Here is a 19,864-nt window from a genome sequence, read left to right as displayed (position 1 = left end):
ATTATTTTCAATAATAAGTGATTATTTTTCCTCTGTCTGTCTGTCAGTCAATTGCTTTTCTCCTGAAGTGGTAAATGGCATTTATTTTGGAGTTTTCCTTGTCACCTTGTCACTCAAACTCGACTGACTGTGATATAATATTTTAGCAAATAAATTGTAAACTTGGAAATCTACGTCCATTATATTTGAAATCATATCTCAATTGGCCATGATTCTATTTAGATTTATTGAAATAATATCCCTAACTATAATTAATTCTAGGGTAAATAATCCTAGAGTAGCTCATTGGTAAAAAAAGAGGGGGCGGACTTTTCTTTAATGTGCCATTTCAAGCTCGTTTACAGAATTATCACTTAACCTAGATTAATTTGATAACAGGACTTGAAAAGTCGCCATATGTTCTCTACTGGGCCCAATGCAGGTCTCTCTAATCTTCCTCACTAATTCCCGCTTCTTTCTAGGCCTTCTTGATTTCATCAAAAACGCGGAAATGAAGGAAGGAAGTTGAGCACAGAGTCGGACATTTCCACCAACCGGAAGTAACTTTCCACTGATAGATTCTACATTTCCTCTTCGCTAAATTTTCTCGAAAATGAGCCTCATAATTTGTGTATTAAACTTCCCACCCTCATGTCGGGCCTACGACGTTTATTTCGAACATTCTTCCAGCAAAATTCGCCAAAGGGTACTTCCGGGAGAGTAAGTAAAGGAGAATTTTTTTTTTTTTAAATTTTTGTACACCAGCTGTTGCATCTGAATAACTTTAAAATATGCTTTGTATGATCTACATTATCTGTCACAATCAATCTAGCGATTACCCAACTGGTTGGGCGGAATACGTAGCGTACTTGGATTGATCACTGTTCAGAGGTATCTCTGCTAGCAGACACCTGTTCAGCATCACAGACTAATCAGATAATCCATACCTTTTCGCTTCACTGCCACTTCATACAAAGTTCGTATTTCCCTCTCTTTTCACAAGATAAAAAAATCTTTCTATTGGGCTCTATTTTCATCTTATTGGTTATTAGCGGAGCTCTTCTACCTTTAATAATAATAAGGTAATAGAGGTGGTCTGTTTAGATGCTGTTTGAAGATGCTACCATAATAAGAGATAAGGATAGTTTAGTTATATTTCTTTTTTCATACCATGAGCTCCTACAACGTTCTGATATTACTCTATTAGCCACCATAGCCAAAAACGGCTACCATTTTAGATAAGGTAAAATAGATAAGAGAAATTACATTGCCTATTTGCAATATGCACCTGAACCAACGTGCTGTCAATATATCACAAATAAATAGACGTTATATTATCCCCAGGGATATAACCCAGTCATAATACTGCCATCCCTTCCTTTTAAATAGTGCAGCGGCATTAAGAGCCGACCACTGTGCCGACCCACAGACAGAAGTCGCAGCTGACGGTGTTTGTGGAGAGAAGCTACACCGCAGAAGCTATAATATCCAGCTCATATAAAGTTAATTACAGGAGAGCTCTTGGCCATGGTTAGAGCTGCGTTCACCATGTTTATGTTCACTGTTGTAAACATGTTCTCCAGTTGTGTAACAAGTGCACCATGGAAATAAAACACATCTCACTAATTAGCTTATCTCGTGTGCTGGACCATCAATGAACATGCTTTTAATGAAAGATTCCAGAGCAAAAAAAAAGGTCTGGCGTGAACTGCCTCTCAATTCAGTCCTAAGTAATTAAATTTACTTCAGATTAGAAGTTCGAAACCATAGCTAGGTCAAACCCCAAGATGTGTTTGGCATCTGGCTAGTGATCTTGCGCATACCTTGGTAATAGGAGTAAGGGACGTCGTGTGAGTGTGTTCCGCCAGATATTTCTTTAACTTCCTCATCAAGTGTTTTCATTCCCTCTGCAAAATTCTCTAAAGTTTGAAGTCAGACACGTTTAGACTTTTGTAGACCATCTTCTTTGGTCTTCATCAATCACCAATAGAAATTAATTAATTTTTCTTTTTCTCTCATTTCTTTTGTGCAGATGCTTACTACGGAGATATTGCCATACCGACCACACTCTACGATGAAGAACTACCAGCGGCAAAGGAAAAAGCGTTGGCCGCTGAAAAGGAGAAAATACGTAAAGAAGCCTTGCTAGAGGGTTTACAAATCGAAGAGGAAGGTATGAAATTTTCAAACAAGAGAAAAACCACCAGCGGCCGACGACACAGAGGTGGTGGCTCTTCGCGTCGTAGAAGACATCATCGTAGGAAGGGACGACACCATAGTAGGTAAGTCTTATGCTCTTGATTGATTGATTGACCCAATACCACAGTAATATCCTGTGAATAAAAGTTACAAACGGAATTGGTGGCCATTTTGGACATGATACCAATTTGATCAAATGAACTCTTTGGCTGTAATAGAATACACTTCTCTGGATACTTACAAAACTCTTAGTTAGAAGATATAGGAACACTCAGAAGATAGGAGTCATAGACTAAACCCACTTGATGGTAAAATATATAGGCTGGTCTTAAATATGGAACCTTCTTTTGTTAATAATAAACCTCTCCCTTTATTTTGGAAACAGAATTAACAAAAACGATGTAGTTTAATATTTAATTAATTTTCCTCATTAACATAAAACCCCATTAATCACCTGAGCGAAACAGCGGAAATCAAATAGATTTTCCGTGTGAGAACATCCTGCCCCTCCAGAAAAAGCAGGGAGAACCCTTCCCAGAGCTAAATAGAGGCAATCTAAGGGGACGTGCTCAACGGTGAGCCTGAAGACTTTGCAGACCCTCTGGCTAATTTATCTTCCAGATGTTTGCAAAACATCAGCCTCTCCCTCCCAAATATTAATTAGCTAACAAATAATTTAGTGTGTTTACCATTTTAAGACAAACTTTTACGATGTAGTCAAAAATGTTTTACTCGATTTTCGAGGGACGAGATTATGATCCAGTTGTACAGCGGGGCGCTCCTAGTGGTGACTCTCCCTACTTCCTCCCCTTCGCTTACTGCAAACCCACATTTCCATATTTTCCAAGATTTCCTCCAAAGTCCGCTCTTCTGTTGTACATTTGTTATATACGCTATGTACAAAAGTAGAGGGAAAATGGCGGTTCTGGCGCACCTAAATAGTGCCAAATCCAAACACCTCCAAATTGGACCGGGTAATCATCGAGTTCAACGAAGCTGTAAGCCATACCCATCAGCACCAATCTACCCCCACCTATCATCGGATTTAATGAAGCTGAAATCCGCATCATCACAAAAAAAAAGAAAAATCGTTTTAAAAGATCTAAAGATTTAAAAGATTTAAATCGGTATAGATATGTATTCTCAGATCTCAGAACTGTTAAATAATAATTTTATTCAGAATAATGTTTGAAATAAAAAGGCTTATAACAGAGAAGTTTAAAATAAACAACAGAATAAAGGGTTTTTATAAGCGTGTGCTTATTTTTTTCGAAAAATGCGTTTAAAAAAGCACTCACACAAAACAAATAGGCTGAAGGGACCAGTAATTAAGAGCACAAAATTTCATACGAATAATCTGTTGTTTACTGTGGAAGTTATAAGGGCCCAGTTCACAGCAAAACCATGACCCAAAAAAATTTCAACTGTCAATATCTTTTCAACTAATCGATCTGTACTCAAGAAAACTATAGCATACTACTCAGTAAAACAGAGTGTGTAAGAGCACAAAATATCATACGAATAATCTATTGGTTACTGTGGGAATTATAAGGGCCCCATTTCACAGCAAAACCATGACCCAAAAAAATTTCAACTGTCAATATCTTTTCAACTAATCAATCTGTACTCAAGAAAACTATAGCATACTACTCAGTAAAACAGAGTGTGTAAGAGCACAAAATATCATACGAATAATCTGTTGTTTACTGTGGGAATTATTAGGGCCCACATTTCACAGCAAAACCATGACCCAAAAAAAATTCAACTCTCAATATCTTCTCAAATAATGGATCAGTACTCAAGAAAACTATAGCATACTACTCAGTAAAACCGAGTGTGTAAGAGCACAAAATTTCATACGAATAATCTATTGTTTACTGTGGGAATTATAAGGGCCCCATTTCACAGCAAAACCATGACCCAAAAAAATTTCAACTGTCAATATCTTTTCAACTAATCGATCTGTACTGAAGAAAACTATAGCATACTACTCAGTAAAACCGAGTGTGTAAGAGCACAAAAAAATCATACGAATAATCTGTTGTTTACTGAGGGAATTATAAGGGCCCAATTTCACAAACCATGACCCAAAAAAATTTCAACTCTCAATATCTTCACAACTAATAGATCTGTACTCACGAAAACTATAGCATACTACTCAGCAAAACAGAGTGTGTAAGAGCACACAATTTCATACGATCATTCTGTTGTTTACTGTGGGAATTATAAGGGCCCCATTTCTCAGCAAAACCATGACCCAAAAAAATTTCAACTCTCAATATCTTCACAACTAATAGATCTGTACTCACGAAAACTATAGCATACTACTCAGCAAAACAGAGTGTGTAAGAGCACACAATTTCATACGATCATTCTGTTGTTTACTGTGGGAATTATAAGGTCCCCATTTCACAGCAAAACCATGACCCAAAAAAATTTCAACTGTCAATATCTTTTCAACTAATCGATCTGTACTCAAGAAAACTATAGCATACTACTCAGCAAAACAGAGTGTGTAAGAGCACAAAATTTCATACGATCATTCTGTTGTTTACTGTGGGAATTATAAGGTCCCCATTTCACAGCAAAACCATGACCCAAAAAAATTTCAACTCTCAATATCTTCACAACTAATAGATCTGTACTCACGAAAACTATAGAATACTACTCAGCAAAACAGAGTGTGTAAGAGCACAAAATATCATACGATCATTCTGTTGTTTACTGTGGGAACTATAAGGGTCCCATTTCACAGCACAACCATGACCCAAAAAAAATTCAACTCTCAATATCTTCTCAAATAATGGATCAGTACTCTAGAAAACTATAGCATACTACTCAGTAAAACCGAGTGTGTAAGAGCACAAAATTTCATGCGAATAATCTATTGTTTACTGTGGGAATTATAAGGGCCCCATTTCACAGCAAAACCATGACCCAAAAAAATTTCAACTGTCAATATCTATTCAACTAATCGATCTGTACTCAAGAAAACTATAGCATACTACTCAGTAAAACAGAGTGTGTAAGAGCACAAAAAAATCATACGAATAATCTGTTGTTTACTGAGGGAATTATAAGGGCCCAATTTCACAAACAATGACCCAAAAAAATTTCAACTCTCAATATCTTCACAACTAATAGATCTGTACTCACGAAAACTATAGCATACTACTCAGCAAAACAGAGTGTGTAAGAGCACAAAATTTCATACGATCATTCTGTTGTTTACTGTGGGAATTATAAGGGCCCTATTTCACAGCAAAACCATGACCCAAAAAAATTTCAACTGTCAATATCTTTTCAACTAATCGATCTGTACTCAAGAAAACTATAGCATACTACTCAGTAAAACCGAGTGTGTAAGAGCACAAAATTACATACGAATAATCTATTGTTTACTGTGGGAATTATAAGGGCCCCATTTCACAGCAAAACCATGACCCAAAGAAATTTCAACTGCCAATATCTTCTCAACTAATCGATCTGTACTCAAGAAAACTATAGCATACTACTCAGTAAAACAGAGTGTGTAAGAGCACAAAAAATCATACGAATAATCTGTTGTTTACTGTGGGAATTATAAGGGCCCAATTTCACAGCAAAACCATGACCCGAAAAAATTTCAACTCTCAATATCTTCTCAACTAATAGATCTGTACTCAAGAAAACTATAGAATACTACTCAGCGAAACAGAGTGTGTAAGAGCACAAAATTTCATACGATCATTCTGTTGTTTACTGTGGGAATTATAAGGTCCCCATTTCACAGCAAAACCATGACCCAAAAAAATTTCAACTGTCAATATCTTTTCAACTAATCGATCTGTACTCAAGAAAACTATAGCATACTACTCAGCAAAACAGAGTGTGTAAGAGCATAAAATATCATACGATCATTCTGTTGTTTACTGTGGGAACTATAAGGGCCCCATTTCACAGCAAAACCATGACCCAAAAAAATTTCAACTCTCAATATCTTCACAACTAATAGATCTGTACTCAAGAAAACTATAGCATACTACTCAGTAAAACCGAGTGTGTAAGGGCACAAAATTTCATAGGAATAATCTGTTGTTTACTGTGGGAATTATAAGGGCCCCATTTCACAGCAAAACCATGACCCAAAAAAATTTCAACTGTCAATATCTTTTCAACTAATCGATCTGTACTCAAGAAAACTATAGCATACTACTCAGTAAAACCGAGTGTGTTAGAGCACAAAATTTCATACGAATAATCTATTGTTTACTGTGGGAATTATGAGGACCCCATTTCACAGCAAAAACATTACCCAAAAAAATTTCAACTGTCAATATCTTCTCAACTAATCGATCTGTACTCAAGAAAACTATAGCATACTACTCAGTAAAACAGAGTGTGTAAGAGCACAAAATATCATACGAATAATCTGTTGTTTACTGAGGGAATTATAAGGGCCCAATTTCACAAACCATGACCCAAAAAAATTTCAACTGTCAATATCTTTTCAACTAATCGATCTGTACTCAAGAAAACTATAGAATACTACTCAGCGAAACAGAGTGTGTAAGAGCACAAAATTTCATACGATCATTCTGTTGTTTACTGTGGGAATTATAAGGGCCCCATTTCACAGCAAAACCATGACCCAAAAAAATTTCAACTGTCAATATCTTTTCAACTAATCGATCTGTACTCAAGAAAACTATAGCATACTACTCAGCAAAACAGAGTGTGTAAGAGCACAAAATATCCTACGATCATTCTGTTGTTTACTGTGGGAATTATAAGGGCCCTATTTCACAGCAAAACCATGACCCAAAAAAATTTCAACTGTCAATATCTTTTCAACTAATCGATCTGTACTCAAGAAAACTATAGCATACTACTCAGCAAAACAGAATGTGTAAGAGCACAAAATTTCATACGATCATTCTGTTGTTTACTGTGGGAATTATAAGGGCCCCATTTCACAGCAAAACCATGACCCAAAAAAATTTCAACTGTCAATATCTTTTCAACTAATCGATCTGTACTCAAGAAAACTATAGCATACTACTCAGCAAAACAGAATGTGTAAGAGCACAAAATTTCATACGATCATTCTGTTGTTTACTGTGGGAACTATAAGGGCCCCATTTCACAGCAAAACCATGACCCAAAAAAATTTCAACTCTCAATTTCTTCACAACTAATAGATCTGTACTCAAGAAAACTATAGCATACTACTCAGTAAAACCGAGTGTGTAAGAGCACAAAATTTCATAGGAATAATCTGTTGTTTACTGTGGGAATTATAAGGGCCCCATTTCACAGCAAAACAATGACCCAAAAAAATTTCAACTGTCAATATCTTCTCAACTAATCGATCTGTATTCAAGAAAACTATAGCATACTACTCAGTAAAACAGAGTGTGTAAGAGCACAAAATATCATACGAATAATCTGTTGTTTACTGAGGGAATTATAAGGGCCCAATTTCACAAACCATGACCCAAAAAAATTTCAACTGTCAATATCTTTTCAACTAATCGATCTGTACTCAAGAAAACTATAGCATACTACTCAGCAAAACAGACTGTGTAAGAGCACAAAATTTCATACGATCATTCTGTTGTTTACTGTGGGAATTATAAGGGCCCAATTTCACAGCAAAACCATGACCCGAAAAAATGTCAACTCTCAATATCTTCTCAACTAATAGATCTGTACTCAAGAAAACTATAGAATACTACTCAGCGAAACAGAGTGTGTAAGAGCACAAAATTTCATACGATCATTCTGTTGTTTACTGTGGGAATTATAAGGGCCCCATTTCACAGCAAAACCATGACCCAAAAAAATTTCAACTATCAATATCTTTCCAACTAATCGATCTGTACTCAAGAAAACTATAGCATACTACTCAGCAAAACAGAGTGTGTAAGAGCACAAAATTTCATACGATCATTCTGTTGTTTACTGTGGGAATTATAAGGGCCCCATTTCACAGCAAAACCATGACCCAAAAAAATTTCAACTGTCAATATCTTTTCAACTAATCGATCTGTACTCAAGAAAACTATAGCATACTACTCAGTAAAACCGAGTGTGTTAGAGCACAAAATTTCATACGAATAATCTATTGTTTACTGTGGGAATTATGAGGACCCCATTTCACAGCAAAAACATTACCCAAAAAAATTTCAACTGTCAATATCTTCTCAACTAATCGATCTGTACTCAAGAAAACTATAGCATACTACTCAGTAAAACAGAGTGTGTAAGAGCACAAAATATCATACGAATAATCTGTTGTTTACTGAGGGAATTATAAGGGCCCAATTTCACAAACCATGACCCAAAAAAATTTCAACTGTCAATATCTTTTCAACTAATCGATCTGTACTCAAGAAAACTATAGAATACTACTCAGCGAAACAGAGTGTGTAAGAGCACAAAATTTCATACGATCATTCTGTTGTTTACTGTGGGAATTATAAGGGCCCCATTTCACAGCAAAACCATGACCCAAAAAAATTTCAACTGTCAATATCTTTTCAACTAATCGATCTGTACTCAAGAAAACTATAGCATACTACTCAGCAAAACAGAGTGTGTAAGAGCACAAAATATCCTACGATCATTCTGTTGTTTACTGTGGGAATTATAAGGGCCCTATTTCACAGCAAAACCATGACCCAAAAAAATTTCAACTGTCAATATCTTTTCAACTAATCGATCTGTACTCAAGAAAACTATAGCATACTACTCAGCAAAACAGAATGTGTAAGAGCACAAAATTTCATACGATCATTCTGTTGTTTACTGTGGGAATTATAAGGGCCCCATTTCACAGCAAAACCATGACCCAAAAAAATTTCAACTGTCAATATCTTTTCAACTAATCGATCTGTACTCAAGAAAACTATAGCATACTACTCAGCAAAACAGAATGTGTAAGAGCACAAAATTTCATACGATCATTCTGTTGTTTACTGTGGGAATTATAAGGGCCCCATTTCACAGCAAAACCATAACCCAAAAAATTTCAACTGTCAATATCTTCTCAACTAATCGATCTGTACTCAAGAAAACTATAGCATACTACTCAGTAAAACAGAGTGTGTAAGAGCACAAAATATCATACGAATAATCTATTGTTTACTGTGGGAATTGTAAGGGCCCCATTTCACAGCAAAACCATGACCCAAAAAAATTTCAACTGTCAATATCTTTTCAACTAATCGATCTGTACTCAAGAAAACTATAGCATACTACTCAGTAAAATTTCGTATGAAATCCTGTGCTCTTACACAGTCTGTTTTGCTGAGTAGTATGCTATAGTTTTCTTGAGTACAGATCGATTAGTTGAAAAGATATTGACAGTTGAAATTTTTTTGGGTCATGGTTTTGCTGTGAAATGGGGCCCTTATAACTCCCACAGTAAACTACAGATTATTCGTATGAAATCTTGTGTCCTTACACACTCTTTTTTACTGAGTAGTATGCTATGGTTTTCTTGAGTACAGGTCCATTAGTTCAGAAGATATTGAGAGTTAAAATTTTTTTGGGTCATGGTTTTGCTGTGAAATCGGGCCCTTATAACTCCCACAGTAAACAACAGATTATTCGTATGAAATTTTGTTCTCTTACACACTCTGTTTTACTGAGTAGTATGTTATAGTTTTCTTGAGTTCAGATCCATTAGTTCAGAAGATATTGAGAGTTGAAATTTTTTTGGGTCATGGTTTTGCTGTGAAATGGGGCCCTTATAACTCTCACAGTAAACTACAGATTATTCGTATGAAATCTTGTGCTCTTACACACTCTGTTTTACTGAGTAGTATGCTATAGTTTTCTTGAGTACAGGTCCATTAGTTCAGAAGATATTGAGAGTTGAAATTTTTTGGGTCATGGTTTTGCTGTGAAATGTGGGCCTTATAACTCTCACAGTAAACTACAGATTATTCGTATGAAATCTTGTGCTCTTACACACTCTGTTTTACTGAGTAGTATGCTATAGTTTTCTTGAGTACAGGTCCATTAGTTCAGAAGACATTGAGAGTAGATATTTTTTTTGGGTCATGGTTTTGCTGTGAAATGTGGGCCTTATAACTCTCACAGTAAACTACAGATTATTCGTATGAAATCTTGTGCTGTTACACACTCTGTTTTACTGAGTAGTATGCTATAGTTTTCTTGAGTACAGGTCCATTATTTCAGAAGATATTGATAGTTGAAATTTTTTTGGGTCATGGTTTTGCTGTGAAATGGGGCCCTTATAACTCCCACAGTAAACTACAGATTATTCGTATGAAATCTTGTTCTCTTACACACTCTGTTTTACTGAGTAGTATGTTATAGTTTTCTTGAGTTCAGATCCATTAGTTCAGAAGATATTGAGAGTTGAAATTTTTTTGGTCATGGTTTTGCTGTGAGATTGGGACCTCATAATTCCTGGTCATAATCACTGGTCCCACCCCATGTCAAACACTGGTACCACCGAAAATTCGGTATGTCAATCACCGGGGCATTGAAATACTTAAAAAAAGTAATAATTTTTGGTTGGCATAAAAATCGAATTTACTGAATACATAATACAATCTAATGGAGCGGCACAATTGTACCAACCAACACCTGGAGCCAAAATAACAGAAGATATTCTAAACGAAACTCGAATTTTTTTTTAATCTCCAAATTACCGGTCTCTTCACTCTATTTGTTTTGTGTGAGTGCTTTTTTAAACTCATTTTTCGTAAAAAATAAGCGTACGTTGAAAAAAGAAACCCTTTAGTCTGTTGTTTATTTTAAACTTCTCTGTCATAAACCTTTTTATTTCAAACATTATTCTGAACAAAATTATTATTTAACAGTTCTGAGATCTGAGTATATCTATACCGATTTAAGTCTTTTAAATCTTTAGATCTTTTAAAACGATTCCTCTTTTTTTTGTGTTGGTGCGAATTTCAGCTCGTCAAATTCGATGATCGATGATAGGTGGGGGTAGAATGGTGCTGATCGTATGGCTTACAGCTTCGTAGAACTCGATGATTACCCGGTCAGATTTGAAGGTGTTTGGATCTGGCGCACAATTTAGGTGCGCCAAAACCGCCATTTTCCCTCTACTTACAAATAACTTTAAAGGTGCCACGGTAGCCGAGCGGTTAAGAAAGTAGACCCTCAAAGCAAAGATGTATTGTTGGTTTAGTGGGTTCGATTCCCCTGGCCCTAGGCCTTGGATTTTATTTAATGGTTAATATGAGAAATTTGTAGTAAAGTATGTTAGGCGGTAAGAGACTAGACCCGCAATGCTAAGATGTATTGTCGGTTAGTGGATTCGATTGCCCCGGTCTAGGTCTTGGATTTTATTTAATGGTTAATATGAGAAATTTGTAGTAAAGTATGTTAGGCGGTTAAGAGACTAGACCCGCAAAGCTAAGCTGTATTGTTGGTTAGTGGATTCGATTCCCCTGGCCCTAGGCCTTGGATTTTATTTAATGGTTAATAAAAGAAATTTACAGTAAAGTATGTTAGGCGGTTATAGGCTAGACCCGCAATACTAAGATGTATAACAATACAGGTTTAGTGGGTTCGATTCCCCTGGCCCTAGGCCTTGGATTTTATTTAATGGTTAATAAAAGAAATTTACAGTAAAGTAAGTTTGCTAGTCGCCTGTGTCCGTAGTTGGACGTAAAGTCTGCCTGAAAAAATAAGCAATTACTTTACTTTACTACTTTTGCACATAACTATAAAACTTTTCTAGTAATTAATGTAAAATTTCTCTAGAAACTATTCTCCAAATTCTTCAACTTTAAACTGCTGTTCGTCTAACAACGACATATTTTTTTCTAGTATGATTTCTGGATCACTTCAACTGTATAAATGGTGGAAGAATTAACATTCAAAAACGTTTGGAGTTTGAACGATACGGCCAAGTGACTGTTCACATCGGATTTCTTTTTTTCACTTAAACAGTTGCGATCACATAAATTTACGATTTGGGGAGATTGACCGAAAATAATCCGTTTTAAGGTTCACTGAATCAGAAAAAGGGATTTTTTGGTACTAATTTGGCTTTGTCCGTTTGTGCGTGAGCAGTTTTTGGCTTTTTTTTTTGGACAAAATTAGTGAAGCGGAAGTGCCCGCTTTATTGGAATCAGTTTTTTTTTTTTTTTTTTTCAGATTTCCTTTAAACTTTGTGAGCTCCTCCTGGGGGCTAGCTTCCCTCTTTAATGGCGCCAAAGAGAGAGAGAGAGACAATGCTAATCAGTCGGTCCTTCTCATAGGCCTTCCCCACACCATATTTTCCAGTTTCTACGTATGATCAGTGAATTCATCTCTGCTATTCCAGCCTACATTTCAAAAGATAAACTTCATATTCACCTAGCGTGTAATTGTGTAATTGAGTAATTACTGGTGTAGTTACTCATATTCGATTAACATTGCTAAAAGTAACATTGCAAGGATTCTACCACGTCCAGCTTTTCGCCGGAAATGTAAAAGGACCACATTTTCCACGAAAATAGGAAGCCTCTTAAACCCAGTTTCGAAAAATTTGTCTCAACCACACTGTACTTCCTTCCTGAGATTTGCTAAAAATACATCCAACATTATTTATAAATAATAACGGACCATCACTACATTTACTAACTATAGACGACCGCAAGTTTCATCTGCTCATAGCTAAGAAGCATCCCTAATATTGGTTAAGCGGATCTAACTGGATGATCATCCCCATCCTGCCGCCTGTAGGGTTTAAGTAGCCCTGCCATTATAGAAGACAGATCGTGTGTCGCTCCGCCTGCGCTCATAGGTAATCCCAGTATTTCCTAGTATCACATGTGGCTCTCCAATATTGATACACCCACACATACGTACACATATATGTATATTAATACAACTCCACCAATAGCACTATCGAATACAGGTCTCTCCGAGCTTAAATCCAGCCGATTCAGTATTTGATTCCCATTCCCAGGAACCACTGGAAACATAATTATTCCTCTTATCTGCTTCCACTTCCCAGCATACTTTATGAGCCGACGCTTGTAGTGACAATCCACTGCAATTATTCTGTTACATTCTTGTAAATTATGCAGTCTGCAACAACCTGCAACATAAGTTGTGCTTTAGTTTTTTAGATGAGGTCGTTTGTTTCGATAAATTCTAAAAACATTTTAGTTGATTTTTATTAAGAAACTCTCTCTTATTGATTGATCCACAATAAGCTAACTTTCGTATAAAATTACACAATCAATTCGTGAATTCACAATTGACTTCGGTACATTCACGTCAAAAATTGATTACGAAAAAGGTTTGTGCAAGATGGCTGCAGCCAGCTTGGAAAAATAAATCAATCGATTGTTAGCTGAACACAATAAGTGGCAGAATCTCTAGTTAGTTCATTAAGCAAAATGGATGCCACTTAGAAATTTAAGTGTTAGTTGTAATCGCAATGTGCTTCAGACTCCAGTTAGTTGAGCTTGTACAATTTAAGCACGTGCTTAGCTACTTCTTATTGTAATTGAGTTAACATATAAGATGTATTGTAAAGATAATTATATATGCATTTATTTATTTACAGATGATAAATTCTAAAACAGTTGTCATATTATCTGAAAGATTCTAAAACTGACTTGAATTATTAAAAAGATACTTGTCTCGCCAAGTGACAAATTCGGTTAAATAATAAATTTAGTTAAGTACAATAGATCTAAAATTACTTCTATGTTACAGATAAATATTTAAATACATGTAAATCTATTACCACAACAGTAAAATTATTCATTATCCAATACATTGTAAGTACGAGTACATTGATACAGATTTTGTAATCGATCCCAAAAAAATTGATTGCTAACAATCGGATGCTGGGTTTAAAAATTCTTTTTTCTATCTTTAATAATGAACACCCACACTCTTTCTCCTACCACAGTTAATTAAATTTTCTTAAAAGTCGGAGTTTGTACTAAAAATATTGTTGACTTCAATATCACAGAGTCTCCCAGAGCCTCACTAATATTGTAATATTTTTTTTTGGATTAAGTTTCAAAATGGCGAAAAGTTTAAGCGATTGTTGACGAGAAATTTGAAAAACCCATGTGCAACGTGCTAAAAGTACGTTATTTACACCATTTTTTACTCACCCGGAAGTGTAAACGGAAGTGTTGCGTAATATTCAAATTTTCGATGTCGTGATTTAAAAAAAATGATTCATCCGTTAGTAGTTTCTCATCCCCCATTTTCTGGGGAAAAGAAGCTTTTAAAAACCGTGAAAGTCTGTATCCATGGCAACTCAAAAATCAAAAAGTTGGAATTGAATCTTTCGCTCAGGCAGCGCTAAATGGGTAGCCCAATAAGGTGTTTAATCGACCGAAAGTATCACTCCTACTGCCGAGGATTTTCCCCAAAAACCGCTGCTAACATTTTCTTTGAATCAATGGATTGACCAATTTTCCGAAAATGGCTTCCAGGCTTTTCAGTAAACTACTTATCTACATCATATACAAAGTAGATGATGATGAATTTTTATCGGGAAATTCGTTTGGAGCAGTTCTCAATAAGAGGTTTAAGTAAGGTTTTCCTGATTTAGTTACATTTCAGGGTGAGGTACATATTTATAAACGCCAAAATAAGAATTGAATATGGCTTTAAGAACCGTAAGTCGAATAAAATTGTGAATTAAGGAGGTCATGAGAGTGTTCGCTCCAGATATTTTTATTCAGATTTGTTTCTATGGCAACATGGAATATATGCCATCCTATTGGCTACATCTGTTATCAATTGTGCCATAGTTACACGTATAAACTGTGTGTATTTTACCAACATCATCAGCTCCAATACTAACCGATGTTCGGAGGGATTAAATGAGTCCAGACTAAGAGGGAAGAGAGGATCTCAGACGATGATGGAGTGTGGTGTACAAGAGCTGGGATTATTACACTAGTTACACTGGAGAATTACACGACCCCTTCATCCTCACAAGATGTTGGTCTTCCCATTTCCCTCCCCCATGTAAACCAGGATCTCTGCTTGCTTGTACTACACCCCATCCAACTAAGAGTACAATCCTCCCCTGTGTCCACACAGCGATACTGCTGCCATCTACATTAGAGCCTTTGCAAAAGGTTAAAGGAAGGACCTGAAATCTTCTAGGAGATAAAGTACAACGGGGATAGCCTTAAGGCTACCACAGCCTAATACCCCAAGCCTAACACACACACACACACCTAAGTATCTGCTTTACCCCAGTTTATCCTGGATAGTATTTCTTCCCAGTTTCTTTATCCTTCTCCTATTCCCCAAAATAACCTCGCAGGAAATTATCAAAGTATATTTGTTTAAAAGATATTTCTCTGCAATCGCTAAAATAATGGGTGCATGGTATTATACCACACATTTACAGAAAGAAGTTCAAATTTCAGTCACTAGAGTTTGGTACTATGTCTGCTCAGTAAGTTTTGATTTTGAAGTAATTTAAACAAACAAAATGACCAATATTATAAATTAAATTTTAAATTCAGTTTTAATAAATTCAAAAGATAATTGTTAGTGGCTTATTCGAGTAACTTGCTAAGTTTTACCAGCTCACGGAATTCACTGATTAGATGAAGAATAAAACACATCCTCTCCATCAGCATTGAGTAACCAAGTCGGTTCAAAAAGATGAAAAAGAAGGTTACAATAAAGTAGTATTCGCCTACTTTATAAGTGGCAAGTCAATCCAAGGTTGGTTCAACGTAACATAGAGTGAGAATTACTGTAATTTATGCATAAGTCTAAAACAATCACTCACAAATTAACTGAGTAATGTAGCCTTACATGAGATCTTTCTAATCCAGGAACATCCTACAAAAACGAGGTCCTACTAGAGTGGAATAGCAAAAGTGAAGATGAAGTAGCTCACATTACTTACTTCACTAACATGGAGATGTGTAGTAGTTACGTAGATTGGCAAAATAATGGACTAATACATAAATAGGTTTCATGTAATGCGGTGAAAATTAAGTTAAATTTGAGTATAGGATGGTACAACATAAGTCTAGTCAACATAGTTACATATGAGTGTTAGATGGTTTTATATAAGTCTAGTGAGTTGTCAACATGGTTAAATGTGAGTTTAAGATAGTCCTATACAAGTCTGGTGGATGACCAACATGGTTAAATGTGAATTTAGAAACTTCATTTATGTTTACAGAAATTGCCGCTAGAGTTCTCCACCGAATGGAGTATAAAGTAAGCTTACCGCCCATTTAATGGCGGCTTACAAGTCTATGATGTGCCTATTCCTCTTTTATCTATTTCACGATTAAACAATACAAATTTTCAACTTTTTTTTGTCTCTGTTAACGATAATTGTGTAAAACATGAAGTATTATTCCAAAAGAAATATTAATTATCGTATTTTTAATGGGAAATTTATTTTGTTGCTTAAATCGAAAGTTTATCAAATACCTATGGGAGAAATGTTGGAAAAAAAATTCTAAATTAATTATTTCATTGAAATTATTAAGTTCAAAGTAGTGGCCAATCACAGTGCAGTAGGGTTGCAGGCTGTGGGCGGGTCCACGCCCACATCTAGTGTAGTCACGCCCCAACCAATGAAAGCGAATCAGGGCTGATCAAAGTGTATTTAGTTATTTTTCTAAATCTTTTATTATTTTCTTATATTTTATTAACTTTTTTGTGATTTTAGAGTATATTATTAATCTTACGTAGATACTGAGAAATAATACTAACAAATTATTAGGAAAAAAAATCTTTCTCAATTTTCATGAAATTTTTCTTAAGTTAAGATCGTTTTCGAATAGTTTTCGCCAATATTCGACAGTTTCACTTCACTTTCTCATGAAAAAGAATCTCGTATGGAACACTCACATGACTTTTTCATACCATAATTTACGAATATAATTGAATTTTCTTGTAACTTAGACTTGCATTAGAAAAAAAAGAGATCAATTTAATAACAATGCTGGTAGAATGCGACACTTTTCCTCTGAACCAAAGTATTAATTAAGAAACAATTACAAGCCAAATTGACATTTAAGCTTTAGTACGCCATTAGATCAGCTTCAAATGAATCCATTTGGCAAATTCATAGTAAATTACAGGAAAAGCTTTTCTTAAAAATCGCTTTTCCGGAGTATTGATTTTCTTTCTTCTTGGAAGTTTGACTAGAAATTTAATAATAAAATGTTTAGAGGTAGTAAAACCTTAAAGTATCTGAATGATAATTTAGAAAACCTTATTTAACCTCTCTTTAAATGAGAGTACAAGATTTATGATTAAATTGTATTTTTAATTAGTGTCCATTTCTGGATGTTTGGAGCAGCATCCCCAAACTTCTTTTGTGCAAAATTCCAGTATCTTCGCGAATTTCTCTCACTGTGGTAAAAGAGTGTTAAAGTTTACCAACACTGTACTGAGGAGGATTAAAATCTTTGATTCAGCTAAATATATTTAGCAAATGTGTAAGAAGAAGTCATGCGAGTTATAGAATAAGTTTTTTTAAAGTCAGTTTTCTTGGGAGGGCGGGGGTAGTGGAAATATAAAGTTTTCTTTTTGTGTGCGCAGGGTGATAGTGAGCGACAGCGGTGAAATCCGCAGGAGTCTGACCGTGAAGGAGAAACTGGCCAGAAGGGCTAGCCGAGTGAACAGGGCGGCCACGGCCAGATCTGATCGGATCTGGGAGTATGGAGTCATCCCTTACGAAATAGACGGCAACTTCTCTGGTAATCTTTTGCCTGATTTATTTATTGACATGTATTTTACTTAGTTGTGAGATGAATCTAACATAAGGTTCTACCTTGCAAGATGAGATATTTGCCGAATCCTTAGTGGACAAAGAGACGCCATTGGTCCAACAGGGGGAAGCCCCAGAAAATTTCACACCTGAGTGCTGATAACACACTTAGTTTGAACTTAAATTTTACAAAATGAAGTAACAACTTATTTGTCAAAATAATATTTCCAGTTGGAAATCCTCCACAAAGAAGAGCAAATATAACTTAACGAAGTTTTAAATGAAGAAGCCGCGAGTTAAGTTGCGCACACCTCGGTGAGATCGCATTAACACATACATAACTCTGGTTTATGTTTTCGCTTGAATACTTCTTTGTTAATTTTGTTCAACCTTAATTAAAAGCAACACCTTTAAAATGTTTTTCCACGAAAGCCCACACTCGAAAACATAGAAATTCATTAATAAAGCTAAATTGTGATACATTTTGCTTGGTTGCTATAACAACGAAAGTACTTGAATTTGCAGATTTAAATTCTACTTGCTTTCTTAAATTTTCACACACTTATTAATTATTTAATTAATATCTGAGTATAATTACTGCTTTCAGTAGTTGGCTGGAAATAGCCAGCATGTCTGAAACTAAGATGCGATTGGTTTAATGTCGGCAGAGAGCTGTCCAGATAGGAAGATTGTCAGCCTCTCTCTCTGGTAGCAAATCGCTGAACTGCTGTGTGTTCAGCTCCAAAGGTAGTCTGGGAATAATTCACCGATATAAAGAGATGGAGATGACACAGTCATGCTACTTTGGTGCCAGGGTATGGTCCCCGTGGAGCGGATTGAGATGGCTGACGCCTTGTCTCACTAAGGCGCAAAAAAAAAAGACCTGAGTAGGGGATCGCGGAAGTTATCTCCGTGAGGAGTTCAAAAGTGAATTCTTAAACACCACCTTTTCGTAAAGTCATCAAACTTGATCATATTTTGAACTGAAATAGCTGCAGTCAGCATAACTCTTGTGAGAGTATTTCTTGTGAGACCGATGAACGCCCTTAAACTGGAGCTAACTTCAAAAAAAAAAAAAATAGTTTCAAAGAAGCGTTGGGACTTGGCTTAAAACTTAGAAGTGCTTTAAGTGCATTAAAATTCCACAGCGTCCTTAATTTCCCTCGGGCTTCAAGGTTTAACCATTCGCAGCCAATGATGGACACGGCCTTCTCTGCCAAAGAAGCGTTCCTTCCGGAAACCCAGCGGCTCTATGGCTAATTCTGGTATAAAAATAAAATAAAACAATATTGTTACAGGCATGCACAAAGCACTGTTCAAGCAGGCGATGCGACATTGGGAGAATTTCACTTGCGTCAAATTTGTGGAAAGATCTCCGTCGGAACACTCTAACTTCATCCTGTTCACTGAGCGCTCCTGTGGGTAAGTTTTCTCAATTTGGATTTTTCTTTCAGTAACTATAGGATACCCTCTTTGGAGTTACAAAAACCTGGATCTGGAAAAGGGATACCTCCTAGCAGCAACAGGTATTCGATTTTTCGTAGAAAGCTTTCTGAAATGTCGGATCTTGGGAGAAGGATGTACCTTCACCAGAACCTTCTCGATTTCTGTAGTTTCTTACATGTCTTTAACTGGTAGGTCTGCTGTATGGTCCTGCCTAGCACGAGCAAGGGGCGCCACTGAACCCCCTTAAAAAAGAAAGTCCAAAGACACTCACACGACTTCCTCTTAGCCCAGTTTAGGTAATTAGATTTTCCCGGAAACTTACAGTTTTCACTAGAAAGTACGTGACTTCATTAATGCTGTACACGTTCACGTAAAGGTAGCATTTTTTTAAATTTATTTTAATTTTAATTATTTTAAAATCATCACAACTAAATGTGGGAGGATTAAAAAAGAAAAAAAACTTTGTGTACTGTCAAAAACAAAAAAAAGTATGTTATAATGAAATAAAAAGTGTAAGCCTTTAATTACGCCGCC

General features: G+C 35.8%; 1 protein-coding gene across 1 annotated transcript in view; it reads left to right on the top strand.

Annotated features, from left to right (window-relative positions):
• Nucleotides 1–19,864, top strand: part of LOC141450681 (protein tolkin-like) — an 80,228-nt gene that overhangs the window by 43,140 nt on the left and 17,224 nt on the right. Inside the window, exons 2-4 of the mRNA XM_074121328.1 lie at nucleotides 2,012–2,261; nucleotides 17,716–17,873; nucleotides 19,183–19,306. Of these exons, the coding sequence (XP_073977429.1) occupies nucleotides 2,012–2,261; nucleotides 17,716–17,873; nucleotides 19,183–19,306 (532 nt within the window). The remainder of the gene's footprint in view (nucleotides 1–2,011; nucleotides 2,262–17,715; nucleotides 17,874–19,182; nucleotides 19,307–19,864) is intronic.

The sequence above is a fragment of the Rhodnius prolixus genome, unplaced genomic scaffold (assembly GCF_049639745.1).
Source record: "Rhodnius prolixus isolate KJV_2025 unplaced genomic scaffold, Rpr scaffold_8, whole genome shotgun sequence".
NCBI lineage: Eukaryota > Metazoa > Arthropoda > Insecta > Hemiptera > Reduviidae > Rhodnius > Rhodnius prolixus.
This window is presented reverse-complemented; position numbering and strand designations above follow the sequence as displayed.